The 24,365-nt window shown below is 50.6% G+C and overlaps 1 protein-coding gene across 3 annotated transcripts in view; it reads right to left on the reverse strand.

Moving 5' to 3' along the window:
* CACNA1H (calcium voltage-gated channel subunit alpha1 H) overlaps positions 1-24,365 on the reverse strand; it is a 189,303-nt gene that overhangs the window by 117,887 nt on the left and 47,051 nt on the right. For all 3 annotated transcript variants that reach the window (XM_090024755.1, XM_090024756.1, XM_090024754.1), the window contains exons 6-8: positions 13,466-13,558; positions 9,549-10,326; positions 1,624-2,036 (exon numbers count right to left, since the gene is read on the reverse strand). In XM_090024755.1, the coding sequence (XP_089880881.1) occupies positions 1,624-2,036; positions 9,549-10,326; positions 13,466-13,558 (1,284 nt within the window). The remainder of the gene's footprint in view (positions 1-1,623; positions 2,037-9,548; positions 10,327-13,465; positions 13,559-24,365) is intronic.

The following is a 24,365-nucleotide window of genomic DNA, read 5'->3' on the forward strand; positions in this document are numbered from 1 at the left end:
CCAAGTTGTCCAGCAGCTAGGAGCAAAACCGGCTGGAGTCTGCAGCTCTTTAGCCAGCGGCTTAAGAAGCGTTTATTGATATTGGCTTTGAGACAGTTTATGCAAATCGTGTCCAGGCTGGGCTCCAATATAAATCTGCAGACTAGAGTTGTACTTTATTAGGAACAAGGACACGATTATCACGGTTTAGCTTGCGTAAGCTGTCACACGCTCTGCAATACACCTGTGCTTTCTCACTGCCGCCGATCCAAGGATTTCCCTCATCGTGAGTCAACAGACTGTCTAGGGACCAACAAAAGGTATCCCTGCAGAAACACAGCCGCCCTGGCAAATGACTGGACCTATTCAAGGGAGGTGTAAAGGGAGGAAACGCATTCATCCACCTCGCTATTCAACAACTCAGACCAAAACGTGACGGCGATAAAAGTTCTTTCATCATCTCGGAGGCCACCTCCGTGTCTCTGGACTAGCTGATTATTGCAGGTTTGCTACTCAACTCTTTTAGGTAACTGTCTTGAAAGAACAAAAAAAAGCCACTCAGTGAATAATGTGGGTCTGGCAAACAGATACAAGTGGAAAAGCAACAAGGAAGATTTGGTCCATCAATCTGGTTTGCTGTGCACAGTCCACATGCTGCAGCACATCGGAGAAGACGAGACAAAGCACATTTTCCTTTGCATTATTGCACATAAGTGCTCCCTCCATGACACTGCACCGCCTCTACTAGCTGTGTCTGAGGAGGCAAAACTAGAAGGCAAATCAGCTCAGAAACCTAATTTTACTCTGCTGGACGCGTTCCCCACGTCAGCAGTGCGCTCTTTGGGAAGGCTTTTGGTGGGACGCTGCAAATCGTCAGCAAACTCACCAGGCAGCATTTTCCAACGCTTGCAGAGAAGCGGCACGCAGTGTTTCTGAGCATGTCATTTGAAAACAGCTGGGGTTAACCAGCTTTTCCAAGAAGTCTTGGGGAAGAGCAGCTTCCTGCGCAACAACTTGACTGATCTCTGGCTCTCGGGGTGACTCAGCTCTCTCCCCCTCGTCTCGCCAGCGGGCCAGCGGCGAGGACGCACCGTCCTCTGCTGCAAACGCTGTCTCTTGATGTCCCGCTGTTCCCCGTATTACCTACAACAGCAGGCATTTTCTTCCTCCCTTCAAAAGGCTTAGAAGAGAGATGGACTCATCCCACAGCGAGATCAAATCAAAAACCTCTGGGGAGGGAGGCGAGTGGGGTTAACATCACATCATGCTCAGCTTGAATGACCAGATCCCCCTGGCAGGCAGGCCATCTGGGGGCAGCTTCTGGCCCTGACCCATACAACAGAGAGCACATGTGTAGAGACCCACAAAGACAAGCACGCACACAACGTACAGGGCCAGGTCCCAGCCTGATCCTCTGTCCCCGACCCGCCTGCGAGCAGCTTATCTCCAATGAATCCCCTATTCAAAATCCTCAAGAGCGTGGACACGATGCTATCTGTGAATGGCACTCGACCCCGAGGACGTGAGCCGTGCCCCGCAAACACCCGGTGTCTGAAATTCAGTGTCCCCACAGCAGGGATTTAGGTCTCATCATATAGGAGGCAGGGCACAGGCACCAACCAGGACAAGGCGAACGTCACTCACCTGCTCGTGGTACTCGATCCCCATGCTCAGCGTGTTGATCAGAATGGCGATCATAATCCCCCGGTTGAAATACTTGCTCTCCACGATCTTTTTCAACTTGTTGCCGAAAGCCGACCACAGCCTGGCCGCTTTATTCCTCTCCTTGGGTTTCTTCTTCTTCTTCCTCCTCTTGTTCCTCTGCTGCTGAATCTGATCCCGCTGGTCCCCGTGCCGCAGGTCCTGCGTGAACTCGTACACGCCGTTGTTGTCGGAGTCGTAGCTGTCGGACTCGCTGAACTCGAACTCGGGGTCCTCCAGGATGCTGGCGCAATAGGGGCAGTTCTGGAGCTCGCAAGTCAGCATGCTGGCCTGGGGGCTGGGCAGCGGGCACGGCACGTTCAACCCCGACAGCCTGCTGGATGCCCTGCGCAGACCTACGGACAAGGGACACGGACAGGGTTAGCAACTCGCACCTGGCTCCCGAAATCTCCCCGCTGCTGCATCATATGCTGGTGCCTAACAATCTGCAGTTGCTCCGTCACACGCGAGGGGCTTGATGCTTGAACGACTGGGGTGGGGTGCTAGGGTCTGTGTTTACTGCAGTCTGGAAGAAAAGGCCTCAAGATCGTTAAGCCCTTAAAAAAAAAAAAAAAAAAAAAAAAATTATAGATCTACCAGCTGCCTCCCAATCCCACAGATCCCCTATTTGCACCTTGTCCCCAAGACCGCTGGAGAGCCATTTCCACAGGGACCGGTGTGCGCTCTGGCACGCTGGGGAAAAACAATGGCACGCCACATGCTCTCAAGTCAGTCTGCATCAAATCCAGCGCCCTCACCTCATTAGCAGCGTCACAGGCACTATTAAAATGTTGCACCCTAGTTAGAGGACACTTTAGATAATAAAGAAGGGTGGGAGAGGGGGGAAGCGGGGCTGAGGAGAGCACCTGATTAAATACCTCTGGTCAAGGATGACCTCTCCAGAGCCCCTCGCCTCTCCCCGCTTCATAAGCTTATAATAAATTCACTGCAGAGAAGACACAGGGGGAGTCCCGGATAAGCCCAGATTTTTTAATCAAACAGGCTACTTTTTCATTTCATAGACATTGGGGCTGGAAGGGACCCCGGAGGATCAAAGTCCAGCCCCCTGCCCCAGGGGCAGGAAGTCAGCAGGGATCATAGGATCCCAGCAAGATAAGCATCCAAATTGAGTGTACAGTGTGGCGTGGGGAGAAATGCAGGGAGCCCCTGCAGAAGCTGGCCCTGGCAGGGCTATCGCTGACCCAGCTTGGAAGATGCATGTCCACGCAGGGGCCCTTTCCTGGCCAACACGCAGGCGAGCCACCCGACGGGGGTGAAACTGGGATTGACCCAAACCTGCATGGAAACCTTGCCTGGAGCCTGAGCTGGGATCCTGTTTGCAGTTCGGAGAAGCCCAGTAGCACCATAAGCATCACACTGAATTCCTGCAACTGGGTCTGCTGGAAGTGACTGGTTTGGGAAGGGGGTGGACATTTTGGCTCCTGATATCATTCTGACTAGGCTGAGAGGAGGGTAACTGGGGGATCTGGTGGTTTGGATCAAGATGTTCATATGTGGCCAGTGATTCTAGGTAGGCGTTTTCTATACGTGGGCCTGGTTTTCAGACATCCTTTCTTCCAGGTGCTCCAATCTGGGCACTCAAGACAGCGGCTATTTTCCAAACCTGGACCCCTTTCATTAGGAACTGGACGCTACACGGCACGAACGTCCAGCATGCCAGGACCGTCTAGAGAAAACCCACAGAACAAAGCTATGGCTTTGTTCATGCCTTTGAAAGCCGAATGACAGCGAGGACTTGAGTCTGGCTGCTTCTCCAGACATCAGGCAGAAGTCACAAGCCTGAAAAACTTGTCTGCTCATCTCATGAGAGGGGCCTGTCCGGAGGTGCTTACACCCAGCTTTTGGGGTGAATCAGGTCCTTATGTGCATGGTGCATATGCCCAGCTGCTTATACCCAGCTTTTGGGGTGAATCAGGTGCTCATGCCCAGGATAGCAGCAGTTCGAGCTGCTTCCCCACTCTCCTAACTCACATCTGGAGCCATTAGAGCCCACCCCCCCACACCGGCTTTGGTTGCTAAAGCAGTGATTTAGACCTAAATAGACAGATCAGGTGAAACGCAATGGCACAAGCGGGCTTGGAGGTGCTCATGTTTGAGGCACATGGCTCCCATCTCCTCCGTGCCATCAAAGCGTTAAAAGTTATGTGCAAACACTGGCGCCGCAGCCGTCTTCAAAATACCAGACTTTCCTTGGCTGCCTGTTAAAATAACCTCGCAGCATTGCAGGGCACATGAACTCCTAGGAACAGGCTGTGCTATTTTCTTTTTGTTGTTCAGTTCCACAACAACGGAGAGCGAATCCTTTCCCACAATTGCATCTTTTCTAGCAGACCTCTTTTTTTCAGGTGGGGCTGAGAGCTCCCTGGCTGCTAATGACTTGTTAATGCTGGCAATTATCTTCCAAACGCTCCTGTGCTTTGCACTTCTCTGGCACTGCCTGGACTCGCCTCTGCTCCCTCTTCCCAGCTGGGAGAGACAGAAACTAGTCACTGCAGACCTTTTCTTATTCAAATCCAGAGGGAGGCCAGGACTTTTAGATGGAGCTGGGGGACCCAGGGTCTCACTGTGGTGTCCAACCGGCCCAGCGTGCAGGGATTTCCTGCAGCTTAGTGCAGGCTGGAGCCCTCCTCAGCAGGTGGGAGTTACCTTGGCTTAACCCCAGGCATGGCAAGAACCAGCAGCAGTGGGTTTACAAGTCATTAGCAGTTGCTAATAGAGGAGGACCAAGGTCTCCACAGCTCCTTAATCAACTGGACGGACATAAACACCACCAGCTCCCTGGTTCCTGCCCTGTCAGCACCCCTGCTAGAAGGAGAAGGGGTTAACTTCTCATCTGCACCCCAGCTCCACTTTCAGCAATGGGGTAGAATCATGCATCGGGCTGGGAAAAATGGAAACCAGACCTAGGACCCAAACAGGGCACCGGGAACCCTGCTCCGTTCTTAGAAACATCCTTCCTCCTTGCAAGAGCTCCCTAGCATCGTGCCATCCATCGCTTTGGCGAAACAGAAACGGTCACGGATACGAGCTTTGGCATCCCGGAGGAGGAAGGGTCTCTCCATGACCAGGCTGCTGTTGCTGCACGATTAACAGTGTGAATCCCAGCCCCAAATTCAGGTGGGGTGAGGTCAGCAGAGGTCCCCGAATTACCACAGGTGTAATGGAGAGGCGAGGCTGCCTGCAGAGCCTTTGGCACGGCCTGATCTCATGCAAAGCACAGAGAACATTGCTCCCCGTGCGCAAGGCCTTCTCCGGCGTACGCTCCGGCTGACTGTTCAGCGCTTTCTTTGCCTTCTGCTCCCAGACCTTTGCTGAGCGGGGGCAAAGTAAACACATTCCCTCCCGAGCCCTCATTAACTTACATAGCCAAGGCCGTGCCAGTGATTAATGCAAAACCCTGGAATAAGCAGCAGCAGAACAGGACACGTAACATTCCTCTGCTCTGGGGTGGTCAGCCTGCGACACGGGGGACAAAGAGCAGGGGCAGCTTCTGTGTTGGGGAGGGGACAGGCAGCCCAGCAGCACGTAGGGAGTCCAAAGCAGAGCAGTGAGTCAGGCAGGGAGCACAGGGAAGGAAGCAGAAAGCGGAGCAGCAGGTCTGGAGGGGAGCATAGGGTTTGGAGCAGCAGTAGGGTAGGGGCAGGGGATTGGAGCAGCCCTTGGGGGAAGACGTGGGGCTAATTTGTGGCACATCTGCCAAAAAGGTTGGCCCCTACTGCTCTATCCTACCAGAGCATTTTGAAGGATACATGCTTCCACCTAGGACACCCTGTTATTTTAGCCAGCTTGCGCATTCAGTTAAAAAACAATGCTGATGGAGAAAACACCCTCCAGCAGATTTCACAAACACCCTTAGCTCTGACCCTCCGAGCACGCTAATTTTTAACCGACACGCCGTGACGATAAATACCCGTCTGTCTATAAATGCAATGTTGGAACATGCAAGCATTAGACAAGTGGCAACTTTGGTGCCTCCAAAGTTACTTCCTGGTGGCTGAATTTCCAGGATCCACTCTCCCCCCAGGTTTTATGTCCGACCACACCGGCTGGAAAACTTCAAGAACAAAGAACGCCCCAAATCTCGCACAATCCCAGGGTTCCTGGAAGCAGGTGCCCCCCAGTTGCGACAAGGCTGCAATATTGGCAATGCTGCCGTGGCTTGACACCAGGTGAAATGAGTGATGCAGATGGTGGAAGAGCTCCTGAGATGAGTGCCTATTCACCTTTAGAGCCGACAGGCTTCTGATTTAGAAGAGCTTAGCATTTGCAGTGGGCTCACAGCCCTATTGCTGTGCAAGGAGAACCGGAGAGGAGGGGAAGTGAAAGGTATCCCTGGCTAGGGGCTCCTACTGCTTCCTATCTGTGTGCTGAACACCAACGTGCAGCCAACTGGTGCTTCAGGTTCAAACCCAGAGATACCCCCTGGAGCAGCCTGGGGCTGGGGGACTGCCTGCAGCTAGGGACAGGAGAGCAGGATTTGGGATCTTTGTAAGAAGCTTCTTTTAAAAGTCAGCCATCCGTGTCTATGGCACCCCTGGCAGCAAGGCTTGATGCCCCCCCAATGAAATTTTCTACCTACACTAAAGCCATTGCCTCTCTCTAAAGCCATAGCCAGAGAGAGGCAATGGCTTTAATTATGCTATGCATAGTTTCCCTACATAGTTATACAGGGGAAGAAAGTTCATACCCATAACCAGAGTCCAGGGGGAGAGTGAATACCCAGTTCTGGGCCTTTTTCCAGTGAGCCCTTGGCCCTTTGATGTCCAGGGCCAGTACGTCCTTTTCCACTGGGGAGAGGAGGTCAGGGGAACTCAGCCTCCATCTCCAGGGCCCAGACCAGAGGCCCCATGTTAAACAGTGGAAGATCCTCCCTTCCCCAGGCTGCTTCCTACCTTTCCTGCTGATCAGTCTTGACCCCACGCTGCTGCTGCTCCTGCTCCAGCCTACCTACCTCAAGCCTCACCAGGACAAGCCCCTGTCTGGGCTGGCCGGCAATCATTGATTGCAGCTGCTTCTAGCTGCCCACCCCTCACACCTGGGGAAGTAATTTAGGCCCCTCATTAACCCTTTTCAAGCTGCTGCCCTGCAAGGCGTAAACAGCACAGCTTCTCTTTCCTGGTGTGTCTCTTAGAAAGATGCATTTGGAGCTCAAAGAGCAGAGCAGGCTCTCCCCTTTCGAAACAAATAGGACATCTGCCCAAAGTGGTGTCAGGCAGCACCCACCCGGTGGGTAAGCCTCAGCCTGCCCAGCCAGCTGGCCTCCGGGGGCTTGCGTTGCGCTGGTTTATCCCAGGGCAACAAGAAGCGAGGCGGCAGCACCGTGCAATCCTCCCACCAGCTCATCACATCAGGGACAAAAGACCAGAGATCAGAAGTGAAACAAGCCACCAGCGATGGCATCTGCCGCCTGGAGTGGGGGCAGCCAGGCTGCTCTTTGGGAGGTTTCATTAGGTTCGCCCGCTCCCTCCCTTGCCTTTTGCATTGCGATTTGTCTCTTCTCCTTATACTCTGCCTTCTGCACCTCCTTTCACAACACCTGATTAGAGGAACTCAGGTTCAAGAAACCCTGTGCTCTATGTAGTGGGCGGTGTGTGTGCGTGTGCATGTACACACACACACACACACACACACACACACACACACACACAGAGAGCCATTGTGTATGACGCCTCTTCGGGCACATGTCCTATTTGTTTCAAAAGGGAGAGCCTGCTCTGCTCTCTGAGCTCCAGGTGCATCTTTCTAGGAGGAGACATGACAGGAAAGAGAAGCTGTGCTGCTTGCGCTTTGCGGGGCAGCAGCATGAAAAGGGTTAATGAGGGGCCTAAATTACTAGGAGTACCTGTATATATCTCTCTCTCCAACCTGGAACCCTGTTGCCCTCGGTGTGGCGGGGATAAATAAGCAGAGAGAGGCAGATCACCGCGGGAGTCTGCAGTTAGCCAGAAGGCAAGGCAGACCTGCATCGTTATAGATGAAGGAAATGAGGGGGGGGGTGTACCCCGCTACACCCCGCCCCCTCTTTCTATATGTATGTGTGTGTGTGTATACATGTGCCTGTATGTGTGTATGTATGTGTGTGTGTATGTATACATATATATATACAGACACATGTAAACACACATATATACATATAAAGAGAGAGAGGCGCCTACACACACATGTACACACACACAGACCACAAGCTTTCTTGAACCTATATGTGTATATATATATAGTGTGCATATGTATAGATGTATACCCAAGGGTCTTGAACCCGTGTGTGTGTGTGTGTGCATGCATGCACGCACGCACGCACACACACGCACCCCCCCTTTCATTCACCTATTAAGGTGCAGACCTGCCTTGCCTTCTGGCGAACTGCAGACTCCCGCGGCGATCTGCCCCTCTCTGCTTACTCCTCCCCGCCAGGCGGAGGGCAACGGGGCTCCAGCTTGGGCCGCACTGATCCGGGTCAGGGCGGAAGCAGGGAGGGAGCCTCAAGAACAGTGCTGTTTCCTCTGGGGAAGGCTAAAAGGATTTTCTTTCACAACCGTGGGGAAGAGACCCCGAGGAACGGGCAGTTTGAACTGCTGCGTTGCATGCTTCAGTCAACCTGCTGCAGGTAGAAGATGCAGCACCAGAGCCTGTTGCCCAGCAATTTGCCTTATCCCCAGATCCTGTACTTAGCACTGACAAAGCCCACGACACGACTGACCTCTTCGCTGCCTCTGGTTTGGGCTCCTCTGCTCTGCCATTAACTCAACAGCCCTTCAGTGGTTTTGCCATTAGAAGACTCTACTGCAGTTTCCACCCACTCTCCCCTCACTCTGGCTGCTGTTACTTTATGACGCCCTGCGTGATAAAACTGCCTCGAGTCTGCCATTGATTTGCTACAGATCTCAGAGGGGGGGAGGGACGCTTTCGTGTGGAAGGAGAAAAATAATCCAGAAACGAGACAAAGGAGCCCAAATATGTCTTGTCCTGAAACAACAGCAACTCAGCTGTTCTGCACCCCTTTCCATCCCTTGCTCTTTGAGTCCTTCACAAAGGCAGTCGGTGTCACCCTCCCCATTTTACAGATAGGGAAACTGAGGCCTGGAACAAAAAGAGGCACAGAGCCACCCAGTGGCAGAGCCAGAACTCAGATCTCCCGAGTCCCAGCCCAGTCCCCTCTCCTCACTAAGCCAAAGTGTCCCCTGAGCATCTGGAAATCGGAGGGGAGGGGGACCGATGAAAAGGGAAGCGTGTGCTGGCTTCAGCCTTGCAGCCATCTCAGACAAGGATGAGCGTGCCACCTCTGAGACCTGCTCTCCTAAATGACTCAAGTGAGGACAGTAGATGGTGATGCTGAGCGAGCGACGGGCTCCCTGGCTCTGACGTGAACCTCCCTGGGGAGCGAGGACCTGGGTTCAGCTCTCCCCCCCGGGGCTGCAGAAAGCCACTTCACCCTCCCTCCAGGCCCCGCTTTCAGGAACCGAGAGGTTGCGGTATTTCCAACGAGCTCTACAACAGCAGCCAAGCTCTTGGGGACTTGGCTACCCTGCCTCTGAACTCGGCCCCTGGGAGGCTCATTTGTCTGCTGAGAAAGCAGGAGCTCCCACTGAGTTGTGAAATACTGTAGTTATTTGCATACCACGCTCACCTTTCCCCCTAAACACGAGCGGTCAAAAATGGCAGGGCGGCGCCTTGCATGAAAAAACGGCGTCTGAGCCGTTGGGTACAGTTTGGTTTTTTCCGCCCCCCTTCATTCTGCTAGCTTGCGGGGGGGGCATGCAAAAAAATACAGCACCTAGCTCCAGCGAGCCCTGTTCACGCAGGGCACTCCTCACGCCCCTGCAAGCAGACGGCAGGTCCCTTTCCCTTACCGTGCTCTCCCATCAGGTGCTGCAGCTTCCCAAACGAATCCGCGTTCAAGCGCACCGGGCTGCTCACCATGGGCACGGGCGAGCTGCCGTTTTTCTTTCCTTTGGGCCCTGGGACCGAGTTGGCTTTGCTAGCCGGAGAAGGCAGGATGGTTGGGTAGTTCATGTTGCCGTGGCTGGTGAGCCCAGCAGCCAGCTTAATACTCGCGGGGGTGTTGGAAGACTTGCATTTCACCTGGGGGGCCTCGACGTGGCAGTCGGCATGGTAAATACTATGGACCGACTCCGAATCGGGAGCGGGAGGGCTCTGCAAATTGGGCGACGGAGGGGGAAGCATGAGTTGGCCTCCTGGCTTCATGACCTTCAGCTCCAGGCCACAGATCTCCGGGTTGGAGCGTGGGCCCCGGGGGCTGCCGTTGCTGATGTGGTAGTGGTGGTGGTGGTGGTGGTGGATGAGGTGATGGATAGAGGTGATGCGCTTCCTGCCCCGGCGGCTCTGCCCGTTGGTGGTGCTGTTGGGGTTGACTTTTTTCCGGCGCTTGCTCTGCCAATTGTTGTACAGGCGTAACGTCCGGCGCTTCACCTTCCTGAAGATGTGGCAGATATACTTGAGCAGCTCCTCGTAGCAGCTGCCCGGCTCCGAGAAACTGGCAATTGTGCTGTCGTTGGAGAGGTAGCGGGCCCGCTGCTCTTGCATCAGCTGGTTCTCCCGCTGTTTTGTTTCAGAAAACTGTGTTGCTATCACAACCAGGCACAAGTTAATCATGAAGAAAGAACCAACCTGGGGAAGCCAAGGGGGAGAATTAGTCGGACAAGCTGCCAGCGGGCACCCAACACACGCACGTGCATCGTGCCCCTGTGGTGTTCGCAACACCTTTGTGCTTGCTTAAACGTTGGGACGTGCTGAATAGCCAAATCTGCCCTCGGAGAACCAAGTGCTGCACCTGGAAGCTTGCAAAGAACTTTTTCCCCCCAACTACTCAGTTCTCTGATAAAAGATCGCGCGTCTACCCAAAGAACCTTGCAAGCTTTCGAATCCGCGCTCGAGTCATTTCAAGGCATTTTGGCAATGGGCTGGAAGGTTCAAAAAACATCCCCAACCCCCAAAAAACTATGTTAAAGGGGGACTGATAAAATAGTGTAATCGGGTACCGCTGAGAAATAGGTCATTTAATTCAGTGCACACTGAAGCGTTGTCATCTGCATTTCATGAACACCGCCCTCTGGGACTGCTGCTAAGCTCTCCCTCCTACTTCATTTCTTCAGGGCATGGATACATGACGGCTTTATACCAGTGCAGCTGGTCTCTACAGCAGTGTAAAAGAGGACGAGACACGGTCCGGTGCCCGTGTAACTTACTCAAATGTAGTGGAGAATTATCCCATTATAGTTAAACTGCTACATTACCCAGATTCGTAGGTGTTAGGGTCGGAAGGGACCTCAGTAGGTCGAGTCCAACCCCCCGCCCTGGGCGTATGCATCGTGTGTCCACATTAGCCCAGGATAGTCATTTGCCCAAAGTCATTCGTTTTCTCGTTTCTTTTCTCATAATGATGAGAGGAAATCCAAGAGTTGCCTATTGCCTGCAGATTTCCACCCCCCTCCCCCCAACCCCAGGGTTGCTTCGTGGCAGTCTGCTCTGCATCCCAGTGGGGTTTATAATGGTGCACAAAACTGATATAAGTGCAAATAGGGGTATAGGTTGTAGCCGTGTTGGTCTACCAGGTTCTGGTATCTTTTATCAGACCAACTCAAATCATTGGAAAAATTCTTCTTAGCAAGCTTTCGGGTATAAAGCCTGACGAAGGATATTTACACCCAAAAGAAGAATTTTTCCAACTCTTTGGAAAATAGTTCTATTAAAACTAATAAAAGATACCGGATTAGGCAAAGAACGAAGTGCAAATGTGTTATTCAAGCCAAAGGGAACCCACAAGGGCCAGGAAGGGGCTGTAAGGAGGTGGGCATGGGTGGCCAGGGGTAACAGAGCTCCTGTACCCCTGTGGGGATCTCCAAAAGGGTCGGGGCATGGAGCAACCCCTCTTTTTTTTGCAGAATCCACATTATCAGGGAAAGATATTCTCATGCTATAGAGAGAACATCATTCTGGCTCCTCTTCTAAGCTCTCTCTCTCTCTTTTGCTTTCTCATTTTATTTGCTGCCAGAGGCCAGCCTAAGGAAAATGGCAAATGTTCCTGTTATGAGAATCAGTGCCCTGAAATGGAAGAGTGGCTGACGTCAAGAGACATCATGGAAGTGTTGCTGCCCGCATGGCCCAGCCTGCACGCTTGGCTCAGAAGGAAATTTATGGATTTAATCTGGGCCATCGTCTCATGAATCCTCAGGAGAAATCATTGGGTTATTGTTCCCGGCGATATCCTCCCATCTTTAATATCGGCCTGTGCTTTCAGCCAGAAATGCCTTGGCTGCTGCTTGGCTTCTGGTTGCTCTGAAGGGCTACGTACGTGGAGAAAGGGTCCAGATTGGAAAGCTTTGACTGGTTGGAGCCCAGTACAGAGGACCCGACAGCCTTCGACTTCACAACGTTGCCAGCTTCTAGAAAACCCTCCCACTGCTACAACCCATGTGCGCGGGGGCCGCTCTTAGGAGCCGGGGTGCTTTGCCCCTCCACCGTCGAATACCCAAGTGTTTAATGTGTAAGGGGCACAACATAATTTGGAGGGCTCCTAGCCCCATGTTCAGCTCTGACGTGTCATCTTCCAGCAGCCAAGTGAAATATCCAACCCTTTCCTTCACTCCTCTTTACCTCCTGCCTTTTGCCTTACCTTGAAGTTGGGATTTTTCTCCGGAAGCAGCTCCCTTGACTGGGTGGATGCTTTAGGGACCTCCAAAAGCGCCCAAAAGAGAAACCCAGGGTGCGGTGGTATGGCTTGGTACTCGCGGCATGAGTACATAGAGGGGGTTTACACAGTGTCCCAACCTACGTACGTCTTTGGAGCCCCGCACACCGCATGTCTTTGGCTACGTGCCCGGGTACCAGGGCGAGTGATGGGGAAAAGGGGTAAACTGCGATAACCTGAATGTGGTATTATGCACTGGAGGACTCAGGGCAGCGTTGGTGCCTGTTTCTTCATAGCCTTTCTTTCCCTGTGCTGGGCCAGAAACACTAGTGAATACTGGTTTTTTGTTTTTTTTTTAACTTTTGCAGCTTTAGTTTATGCTCCTAAAGGAGAGCTAAACTCCCTTAAAAAACAAAATAAAACAGTTTGTACTTCCATAGACCACTGCTGGCAGATCTCCCAGCGGTCTACAAGGGGGGAAAGGATTATTTCTGTGGACCAGATGGAGAAGGCCAGGTGCAGCAATTTGCCAAAGGGCAGATTTGGGAATACAGCGCCACACTCCCCAGTTCCCAGCTCCCGGCTCGAACCAGCAGACCGCAGCGACCCAGAGCCCCTCAGGCCTTGTGGTGGAGACGTTTCTTCCAATCAAGGACGTGCCAGTGTCGGGGGCTGCACCCACACAGTCCTTGATTTAAACAAATTACCCTCTGGGTTGGCAAGAAAGTTGGGGATTTGGCAGCGGGAGGCCGCACACTGTTTGTTCTCATTAGCAACCACGTAGACAAGGCACGATGGCTAGGAAAAGTCAAGGTTATAAAACCAAGACTGGGGGAGCACAAGGAGCGGGGGAGGACCGGATGGCTTGGCAAATTATGACAATATATCACGTGGTTTGCAAAAAAGGACAGAGCCCTTTCTTGGGGGGGAGGGGGGGCGGTCAAAAAAATCCCCACCCCATACCATCACGACAACCTTTCACTTCGGGTTGGCTGGGAGGTCGTTGGGCATGACTGATGGAGTCTAATCACAGCACCTGGCTCTTCTCCGGGAAAGGGATAGCAAACAGCTTTGCCAAACCGTGCCAAGAAGCGCGTGCAGCTGACGATTCATACTTACTATTATAAGCAATATAAAATATATAAAATTGTAAAAAGAATGTGCATCCATAACATAATACATGATGTCAACCCATCCTTCCAGGGTTATAACCTAGGGAAGACAAAGAAGAGAAGGGGGTGGGGGTGGGGGGGAACAAAAAAGAACAAGAGTTACAATCTGGAGGAAAGTTAGCAAACGTCAAACTTGCACTAATGCCTGTTACTCATCAGACTGAAAAGTCTGTCGGGACTCTTCCAGATCTGCAATTCTGCTTTTCTCCTTGGCTCAGTTTGCAGGGAGCACTATGCAAGTGGCCAAAATATTGGCCTGACACTTCTGAAGGAATCTCGAAGGACTCAGACCCATCCGACTGCACAATAAAACCCGCCGAGCGCTGGTTCAGAGCCAGTGCGATGCACAGCTTAAAGCACCTCCTCGCTCTCCAGCCAGGGCTCTCCAGCCCACCTTCGTCTCTGAGCCCTTGGACACTTTGAATGCAAAGCTCAAGTTTTAATGTTTTGCTGATTTTTTTATTCCAGCTCGACTCCTTGTAATTTCCAGACCGGAGCTTAATGTTAAAATTGCATTATGGGCCTGGCTGTGGCAAACTCTTTGAATGGAAGAACGTTACTTTAATTAAACGGCGAATCGATTACATACCCGTGTTTTCTATCTTCCTTTCCCTAGCAAAGGAGCCGAGGATTTAATTAACACCAAACTGGCTGTGTGCAGAACAAAGCCAAAGCCGCTGCGTAATTCAAGCCTTTTATTTAGTTAAAAAGCAGCCTAAGAGGCATTGCATCATTTTGTTACCAGCGCTGGGGAGAGCCCGGCACAGCGCAATGGCAGCAAAAGCAGTACTTTTGATTCAGAAATCACATGTCCTGGCACAAACTTAGTCACTGGGCCATATTCTGGCCTTGCTTAACCCCCGCGTTGACCCGAAACAGCTCCGTTGGCTTGAGTCACCCAACTGCAGTGCTGTAAAGGGAGATGACCGATTTCCAGGCGGTTACCTGGATGTGAATGAGAACAGACTCAAACCTCACGGCCAATCTGTCCGGAGGTTATCAAAGAGCAAACCTACAAAGTGCTGGTTATATTTATTGAGAGCCACTGAGCCAGGTGGGTTTCTTTGACACGAGTTGCAATGGGAATTGCATCAGTGGCCTTTAAATGGGAGATCTGAACATACAAGGGATGCGAGCATATGTCCTTTGTTCTTCCTTTCCGTGGTTTTCTGATGGGGCTGAAGTCAGCGCGGATCTTGGCAGTCGGATTTCGGCTGCGGTCGGCAACGCTGGTATCAAGAATCACCCTGAACGTGGGTGAACAGAAAGTGTCTCGCAGTGCTGCACCATCGCTCAGTCTGGCATTATGCATGAGCTGGAAGGGAGATGGTTTGGAGATGCAGAAACCAACACATACCTCAACCCCCGCCCCTTGCTTCAATCGCTGGCAGCCGGGAACGACTTCAGGTCCATGGCGTACACCCATCCAGGCCCGGGAACCTGGCATTGTCGGCCTGGAGTTGAATGCGGTTGACATGTGTGCACGGACCGAGCCTCGTTTCATCCGCATTCCTGGCGTGCGCACGCGAGGCGGACAATCATCGCTTGCACTAATTGCTCGTGCAGTTTCACACTGGAGCCGAGATCGAGTTGGCCGGTGGGGTGGTGCGAAATTGAACGGCTGCCGGCTACCCAAGAAATCAGGCTCCTTAGCGTTGCTCAAAGTTGCATTTCATTCCCCCGCTGCCCCCATCTCTCCCTCCAGAGCTGGGTCTTTGGGAGTTGTGCTGTAACAGCTGCGGTAACAGGTGCTCCATCCGTTTCCACTTGGTGATGAAAAATGAGCCCGGGGACCCGAAACATATTGGAGGTACCTCCTTGAATTGGCGTCTGGCCGGCAAACCTCAAAGCGACATGATTAAACGGCAGGGGCCTCTCCGTGAAAGGAGTTACCTGAAGGCTGGGCTCTGGAGGCACTCTGCTTGAGAAACAGCTGCCACAGCTCGGGAGGTAGGAGGGGGCTGAATATTAATAGATGATTTTCTTCCCTCTCCTTGTGGATGAGATAACTGCTTCGACCCGTATCAATCGATCCACGGGATTTATCCACCAGAGGGCTACGGGCGTTTACACCGACGTAATTAAAACTTGCATTATTTACTTGTGTGCAAGACAAAGCAATGCAGAAAGCAGCTCGCCTGGTCTCCCCTGTCTCCTGAGATGCCAGCAGCTCTTTGTGAGCTCATCCTTAGGAGGACACTCAACGTGAAACACAGAAATACCCAATTGCTTGGATGGAAAACAAGCATCTATCCATTTACGGGCTGTCTTATTTATATAGAAGGCCCCTTTTATGGACCCCAAGACTACATAAAACGTCTCAAGGTGAGTTTAAATACAATTGTTAGCTCTTTTAAGAACCCCCTCTGTACTGCCAGAGCAGGATCTGGATGTCACACAGGATCAAGCCTTGCGAATCTGATCCATTATTGACTTAGATAAAAAAAACAAGTTGTAGTTATGGACCCAACTGAAGTCAATGATGCTGGCATCATCTCCCTCTCCTATCATGGGAATGCTCTTGATAGGCTGAACTGCAGGAGAGCCGAGTTTGACCCTGCGCCTATACTCTCAGAGCCAAAATATTCGGCGGCATGGCCAAGAACGGTCTACATCCTCCTTCGCATTTTAAACGCCTTTCAGCACTCTGATTACTCGCCCCTTTGAGCTCCCAGCGGGTAATAATCACCTCCTTTCCTAAACGGAAATGACTTCTCTCCCATTTCCAGCCTCCAGTTTGATTAACTCAGTTGTCAGCAGCCCCAACGTTTGGCCCTCCAAGCCCCTTTCCGAATGCCTTGCAAAGACCCAAAATACCTTTCCGGTGCTTTTCAATCTCGGTAATCCATTTGCCATAATTAAATTCAGTTCAAGTCAGAGTCATCTGCAGGCGGACATATTAAACAGCCCCTCCAAACGCACCAGTTCAAAGCCTCCAATAAATGCAACATGCAATTATTTATCAACAGAGCTAAGGCGGCAGGGAACACATTTTCTAATTCTCCCCTGATGAAAGAGATTTCAGAGATATGTGGCAAACTCCATCCGGCAGCTGGAGGGAAAGGGCTGAAAGATTCAATTATGATGATTGGCAAGCTGGTCCTTCAGGGTGCTGCCAATGGCAATAATAAGCCGGAGATGGACAGGGATAGGGAAGTTGGTCCTTATAGTGTTGGGAAGGGAGTTTGGCTTAGGGTGGTGCTTTCACACTAGTCCAGGGGTGGGCAAACTGTGGCCTGCAGGCTGGATGCAGCTTGCCAGGCCATTTTATCCTAAAAAACTTAGAAAATTAATATTTATCTGCCCCTGGCTGCCTGTCATGCGGCCTTCGATGGCTTGCCAAAACTCGGCGAGCAGCCCTCCGCCCGAAATAATTGCCTGCCCCTGTGCTAGCCCCTCAAAGGCCCTATAGGGCAGTCAGCAAGTCCTGCATCCCATGCCCATTCTCTGTAGGTATTGAACAGTCCCCTGAACTCTCCTATGTATGTTTTCAGCCAGGTAAAAGATGGGTGAAACCCATCCAATTATCATGAATATCTAAAGGGATGAGTGCTAAGCTTCCTCTTACACTGGGGATTTGCAGCATACGGATTCTCCCTTGCATCGGGCAAGGGCTTGATTCAAGGTTCAACGGGAACGCACGCTTTGACATCACCGAGCCTAGGATTGGGCCCCGTATCCAAAGTTAGCAGTGGGACAGACGGGAGAATGACTTACCCTGGGATAATATGAGATGGGGCCTCACCACATGGCAGCTGCCGCGACACAACTGCCGAGGTGCAGGCTCCTGCCCGCACGAAGCAGAAGCTGAATTGCAGCAGCTTAGTCATTAGATAAAGGAGGAAGTTAGTTACTCCTTTAATTGCTGTGATGCCGCTTCTCCTGTTGTATTTAGTGCAGAAACCCTACGTTGCTCTTCTGATTTATCGCAGCATAAGCAAGAGCAGAATCAGGCTGGGTGTGCAAATTCAGTCCGAATCAATTTAACACGTTCCCACCAGAATCACAAAGGGGATGCAGATGAAAGCCAGTGGCAGCTAACTCAGACATCCTTAGTGTACAGCGGGAGGCTGGCAGCTGACATTGTGCTTTTTCCACCTTAATCCCCATCTCTCAACCTCTTTCTGGTATTATTTCTTTCCCTGCGTCTACAAGTTTTCCCCATAAAATCATTCTTCCTGGACTTGGCTAAAATGCATACTGAGACTTGGCTTTAGTCCTGTCCTAGATCAGGTTCTTCTTCTTTTTTGGTGTCAGTTTTTAGAGAGAGGAAAAAATAATAACTTCCCCCTTTTCCCCCCCAACCCTACTTTAATTAGGAAAGTCAGTGTTACCTCTGAAACACTTGATTCTTTTTCTGTATATTATAAAAGTACTAATGGTGAGTGCCAGATGGACTGTTACAGATAGAAATCAACCTCGAGATCCTGCTAATCAACGGAGGAAAATTTGGAAAATTGCTTTGTGAAATGAAGCTTAAAAGATGATAAGAACCAAGCATGTGGCATGCGAAATTGTAGCCTTATCCCAGATGCCAGACCTTTGCACCCAGGGAGATTCGGTTTCTGCGAACACTCGAACTAACCTGACCGGCAGAGGCACCCTCACTAAGTCTGGGAACAAAAAACCACCCCAGCTTCGCTTCATGGATGGATCAGGGAACTAAAAGCATGAACTACTGACTTCCAGTCCCAGCTCTGACATCTTGGTTAAGTCTTTTGGCTTGTTCTCTTCAAAAGTTTAGGATCCAATTCAACACAGCACTTAAGCATGAATTCGCTTCGCCGAACGCAGGATTGCCTGCCAAATATTTATAAAGCCTTTGAGATCTCGGTATGAAAGGTCCATTTGTACTGATATATCTGTATCTCCACCTTGCGTGTACATCGTTATCTCTGTGCCAGCTGTATCCTTTGCAAGCGCGACGGATCCGATCTGGATCAAGATCCATTACGCTGAATTGGACAGTGGGTCTCGACCCGCGATGTTTTTCACTTATCTTCCAACTTGGCTGGCCCGGGTAGGAGGATCCTGTAAACCCTGTCAAGGCAAGTTCCGATGATATCGTAAACCAGAGGAGCTCGTTAATTAGCGTGGTGCTCTCACTAAGTTTACAAGGCCTTCAATATGCCGTTTGGAAGGCCTTTTATCTATGTCGCTTGCCCTTTCATGGGCATATTGATTTGGCTAACGAGCTCTGACCAATGAATAATGGAGTATTACTTTTCCTACGCAGACCGCTTGGCAGCTAATCAAATCACTAACTATATTTTTCAAGTCCATTTCATAATTTTAATTATTTCCTCATGACACAAGCTGTTAAGTAACCTCTCCGGTCAGAAAAACAGGTTTTATTACTTTCTGAGTAATATCTTTTGCATAGACGTCTCTCCTTTCGCCCATCTCGCTTTGCAAAGCGTTTTTAACCTTGCCTTTACAACTGGCGAGTCTTGCAAAGTGTGGATTTGCTATGGAAAGTCAGGCTGCCAAAAGCAATCGTTGCACAGCCTTGTGTTTAGTCTCTTGCACTGACACGAGTGCAAAGCTGCGCTGTTTACGAGCAAATGCACACAGCTCTCCTGGATCCAACCGTTAGGGTGCCAGCTCACGCTGGGATCCAACAGGCAACTGGGTTTTTTCCTTCTCACATCATCACCAGAGCCTTGCCTGTGATCACGCTGCATGGTTATTAGCTGGGCAGCCCAGTAACACTCTCAACTACCCCTCCAATGTGTTTAGTTTACTGCGAGAGTCAGCGATAAGTCTGGGGAATGCGCAAGGATCAAAGAATACGGATAAGAAGTAGGCTGCCGATAGGGTGGTCTGCCCTTGAATGGGGCGATGTCAAAAATGTTTGACCGCTGGCATGAATGTCGCGTGGGAAAGGAAAGAAGGATTGTCAGGGGTATTTGATCTAATTTTACTGGAGTCCTGGAAAGCCCCATTTCACTGGGGAAAAGAAGGAAAGCAGTTAACATGGGATTTGAAAGTCCAATTCAAAGTCCATTTCTGGCAGTGGGTTAAAAAAGGCTATCGGCTTCAATAAGTTAAGTCTTCTTTTAGCTACCGGCCCTAAACAGGACTACTATCTGCTGGGTATTGGCAGTTAACAGCGTCACCCCTCTAGCTGTAAGTTTAGGTGCCTCTGTAGGTGTATATATACACATACATTTTTATGGATCTACCATCCCTCCATTGACCCAGTAAGGAAAACCCTTAAACAACTTCAACTGATACTTGAAAAAACACCCAAACCTTTCCTGACCCACCCATCCTAGCCTTTAAACAGGCTCCAAATCTGGCAAGGCTGATCATCAGAAGCAAACTTCCCACAGCCCAAATGGCCACCGATGGACTGGAAAAGAGTTGCAAAACCTGCAGCCCCCACAATATCGACCCGAGATAACAAAACCATCCCCATCCCTGGATCTTATACCTGCACATCAAAGCCTGCAAAAGGCTTCATCCAATGCACAAAATGCTCGGATGGCAGGCAGGTGGGAGAGACGAGCCAGAACTGGTGGTCACGGGCGAACGCACGTAGGAAAGCCATCAAAGACAGAAACCCACACGTGTCTGTAGGGGCACATTTCCCCCCAAATGACCAGTCTCTGTCAGATCTCTCAGTCTTTATCCTCAAAGGAAAAATGACAGATCGCCTTCAAAAGAGGTGCCCAATGCCCATGAACTCAACTGCATCACCTCTCTGGACACGAAAAATCATGGACCGAACAGACACGAGCTGTGTTCCTCCATACTGGGTACCCATACCATAACCCACAACCATTTTTTTTTCTCCCCCACCCCATGCAGAAGCTATGACTGGCCTCCAAGCAGTTCAACTGCTCTCTCCACTTGCACAGACCAGCGATTCCCAACCTTTTTTATACTGCGGATCAGCACGGGAACGGCCCGGGGCCGGCTGCCTCTCTCCCAGGGCTGCCCCGCCGCCCGGCTTTAACTCCGCGCGGGACAGAGAGACGGGGGTCCGAGCAATGGGCTTGTGCCACGACCCGGCAGCTAACCCTTCGCAGCCCGGTGGTTGGTAACCCCTGGCATGGACTACTGACTGATTCCCCGGTCTCCCCAGTCTGCACTCCACTTAGCCTGAAAGAGGATACCGTGTTATCCGAAAACTTGCCAGAAACATCAACCCACCTCCAAGCGGGTCCAACGAAGTCATCGACTTGAACCACAAGTCATCACATAGCCCTAGACCAATACAGCTGACCCCAGAAGAAAACTCTGTGGGTGTATTTGCTGTTGAAGTCCCTGAGTCTGGTCTGCGCTATGGACCTTGGTGTTGGATGTTTAAAGCCGTGCCTACAGTAGACACAGCTCAATAAAAGGCAGCCTGTTCTCCGCTCAACAAACAGCCAACGGATACTGTTGGCAATGCACCGGAGCCCCGGTGACACACACTGACTGCTAAGGGCAGGACACCATCCATTAGCTAGAAGCATGCACGCATCTCATTGTCCAGCCCGTCTGAGCCATAGTACCCTGAACAGGAAGGATTTTCCTTGCAACTAAAACATAACCTTTCCTAATACTCTCTCCTGTCCAGACAGATCTATCGCTAAAGGCATGCTTTTACCCTAAAGAATTTTTTTTTGTGCAAAAATCGAGTTGGTTTAACAAAAGATAAGCTCTGATTGCTTTTACCCTCTACATTTTGTTTGCAAACCAGTTGACTGGGTGCCCACAACCTTCCTCCTCTTGCTGCTCTGTTTTTCATTGAACCCGACAGCGATTGTTATAAGGGAGTCTAGCAACCTTTTGGCAGACAGGAGCTGACACCTTTGAAAGGAAAGACCTAACTCTTTAAAAGCCCCGGCAAACTCCAGCAACATCTGTAGCACAGAGGATATTATCTGTCTCCCTTTCCCTTCTTCACTAAATAATGCAAAAACCTCGTCTCTCAGCACAAACGTCCCCGGTTTCAGATGAATGCTGGTTATAACAATAAATCATATCTCAGTACATATTCATGAGGTTTGATTTACCATGATAATTATCCTTGGTCTTCATTGTTTGTGTAAAGTATTTTATGCACAGGGAAAGTATTTAACTGTTTAACTCCAGCAATAATGAGTCCATTACCACTGAGAGAACTGTAAATCAGCGTCTTATAACGTAAGAAAGCGGAAAGGGAAAGCATCTGTAGAGCAATTCCCGGACCAAGCAAAATGCAACCGAAGCCAACGTGCAGCCTACAAGAGATCTTCCCTTGGCAGGATCCACATAGCAGATATGTGTGCATGGCAGCACTTCTCCAACCCAGTATCTACTTGGGAAGCTGGTCCAGCTGCAGAGCGTAAGGCTTGTCATTGCTATCGTTGTGCCAGGTCTCAAGGTTAATTGCTAAGCAGTTTAATTGCTTTCTGATGCCATGTGTGTACATCATTTAGTCCAATAAGGCCTCCGTGCATGACTACAACACAAGTGATGCCGATTCCTGCACACGTGCCCAGACCTTTGGAAGGGCATTTCATAAAGGAGTCCAAAGGCACTGAACAAACAAGGCTAGATCTAAGCGTGATGGAGGGAGGTTGGCTTGTACCACGCAGGCTGGTTCTGCTGCGCAATGGCAGTAGGAGCTGACCCTAAGGCAGAGCCGTGTGTGTTTATCAGATGCTGGGTCTACCTACATGTGCACTTAATGCACAGAGATAAATTCCAGGGTACTTTGAGCTAAAGAAAACTGCTCCTGGGTGCAGTGTCTACACGTGCACTTAGGAGAGCAGCAATTTGAGCCAGGGCAGAGCAACCTTGGGTTGGCAGGGGCCACGGGCGGCAGCATTGGGTGGCCGAAGGGCTGGCTGGCGCACGAGAATCGGGCAGGAGTCTGGCCCCCGGCTGGCTGGGCTGACTGGGGACTATGCACAGCCACAATCGTTGTCTACGCATGCGTTTAATTGCACGTAATGACTCTGCGGTAACACGCTACTGTCCCCAACAGCACTCTCTTACGGGGGAGTTAATTTACTGCACGCTAATGTCAGTGCACATGTAGACGGTGGCGCTTTACTGTAGAGCTAATTAGTCTACTCCACAGTAAAGTGCATGTGTAGATGCATCCACTGCGACTTCAGAACAGAGAGCAAGTCCAATGGATGCTCATCACAACGGATCAGAATGAGGATCCAGTTCCTTGGACTGGATCCATTTGCTCAGGACACCTAAAAGTTGACCACAAAAGCACAAAGAACCTGAAAACACACATGGAGGGCAAGGGTATGGCACCGAACCTCTGCCGAGCCACAAAATGGTGATCTTAATGGCACTGAACTGTGTCTGGGAGGGCTACATAAAACAGGCTCTGCGAGGTATGTTGCATGTTTTGGGCTCTCCAAAAGTTAAGGTTAGAAGAACCCTCTCCTTGCTCCCAATATTCAACTTTTTTTGATGCCCCCAAGGGGACAGTGGCCTCTTATCACCCCAATGGCTTTGACTCCTGGCTGCATTGCTGTTTTCCCAGGCCATGCCAGATCTTCAAGGGCTGAGAAAGCCAGAAGCTCTCGCCTCCACTGCGGAGGGAGCCCACTAGGAAGAGAGTTGCCAAATACAAACTGGGTCTTACTGCACTTCTCTCTCCCCCAAATTTAAGAGACTTTGAGTGTTTGGGGCAGAAGCCTCCAAAAGCAACAGGACTCACAGTGTCCACATCTGGGCTCTGGACCCCATCTGTGTCATCCCACAGGTTACTAGGCTTGTGGCAGGCCAGAGGTCAGTCTAAGTGAACCAAGCTGTATCTCTTGGCTAACATTTTTAGAAGTGACTAGTGATTTGGGGAGTCCAGCCACGGGTGTTTTAAAGGACTTGTTTCTTAGATGCCTGGTGCCCAGCACTAGTGCTGTTCAAATAATTTTTTTTTTTTTTTTTTTTTTAGTTTGCTGGGCCATGGGGAAAAAAACGGAATACAATTTCATTTGGAGCTGCTGGGAAAAATGTGCTTTTCACATTTCTCATCAAAACAAGCAATCCCCCTCCCCCACCAAACCCAGACGGAATGAAATCGTTCATTTCACCTACATGGAAAAATAAAAAAGCACAAATTAAGCTGAAATTTAGCAGCATAGCATCATTTCGATGGAAAAGTTGCTCTGAAATGAAACATATAGACTCCTCCTGCCCCCTTTTTATTGTTTTTGGCTAAAACCACTGACCAGGTTCAGCTGGGATTTACAAAGAAAGTCAGTTGACCTTGGATCTGCAGCTTTCAGTGAATAAAATAGTCAGATAATTTTGCTCAGCGCATTTGGAAAATATGGGGACTTCAGATCATCTCAGGTATTGCCGGCCAGTTTGGGAAACCCCGGCCTGCGAATGTGCGTGTTGCAAGCTGCCACCCTCGGTCACCGATCGGAGCTTTTGGCCTTTTGACTTTTCCAGCTTAAATGACTCTTCTTGTCAGCTCCCTCCATGACACAGCTAGAGAGAGATGAAAGTGCAAAAGTGGAGACAGACAGACAGGCTACGTTAGGAGAATCTCGCATGCTTCCTGTGCACTGGAAATGACAGGCATTTGACACCTTGGGCAAGCACTATAGCTCAATCTTGCTGCAAGGAACTCAGTCAAAGCATCCTGACATTTAACACCGACCGTCACAGCGGCAAACCTGCCAAAAAAAGATCCCTGTTTATACTAATTTCAGTGACAGCTCTGCAAACAGGGAGGAAGATCGCCGGGATGGGAACGCGTGCAGAATCACCCTGGCCGTCACGTAAAGCCGGCAGATTCTCACGTGGCCTTTATCGCTTCCAAGAAGGGCAGTATTCAGCACTTCGCATGGCACGCCCTTGGAAAAGACCCGACCTAGGCTGAAAATCATGAGCGTAGACCA

The sequence above is a fragment of the Crocodylus siamensis genome, chromosome 12, assembly GCF_052110815.1.
Source record: "Crocodylus siamensis isolate JL-2025a chromosome 12, ASM5211081v1, whole genome shotgun sequence".
NCBI classification, from domain to species: Eukaryota; Metazoa; Chordata; order Crocodylia; family Crocodylidae; genus Crocodylus; species Crocodylus siamensis.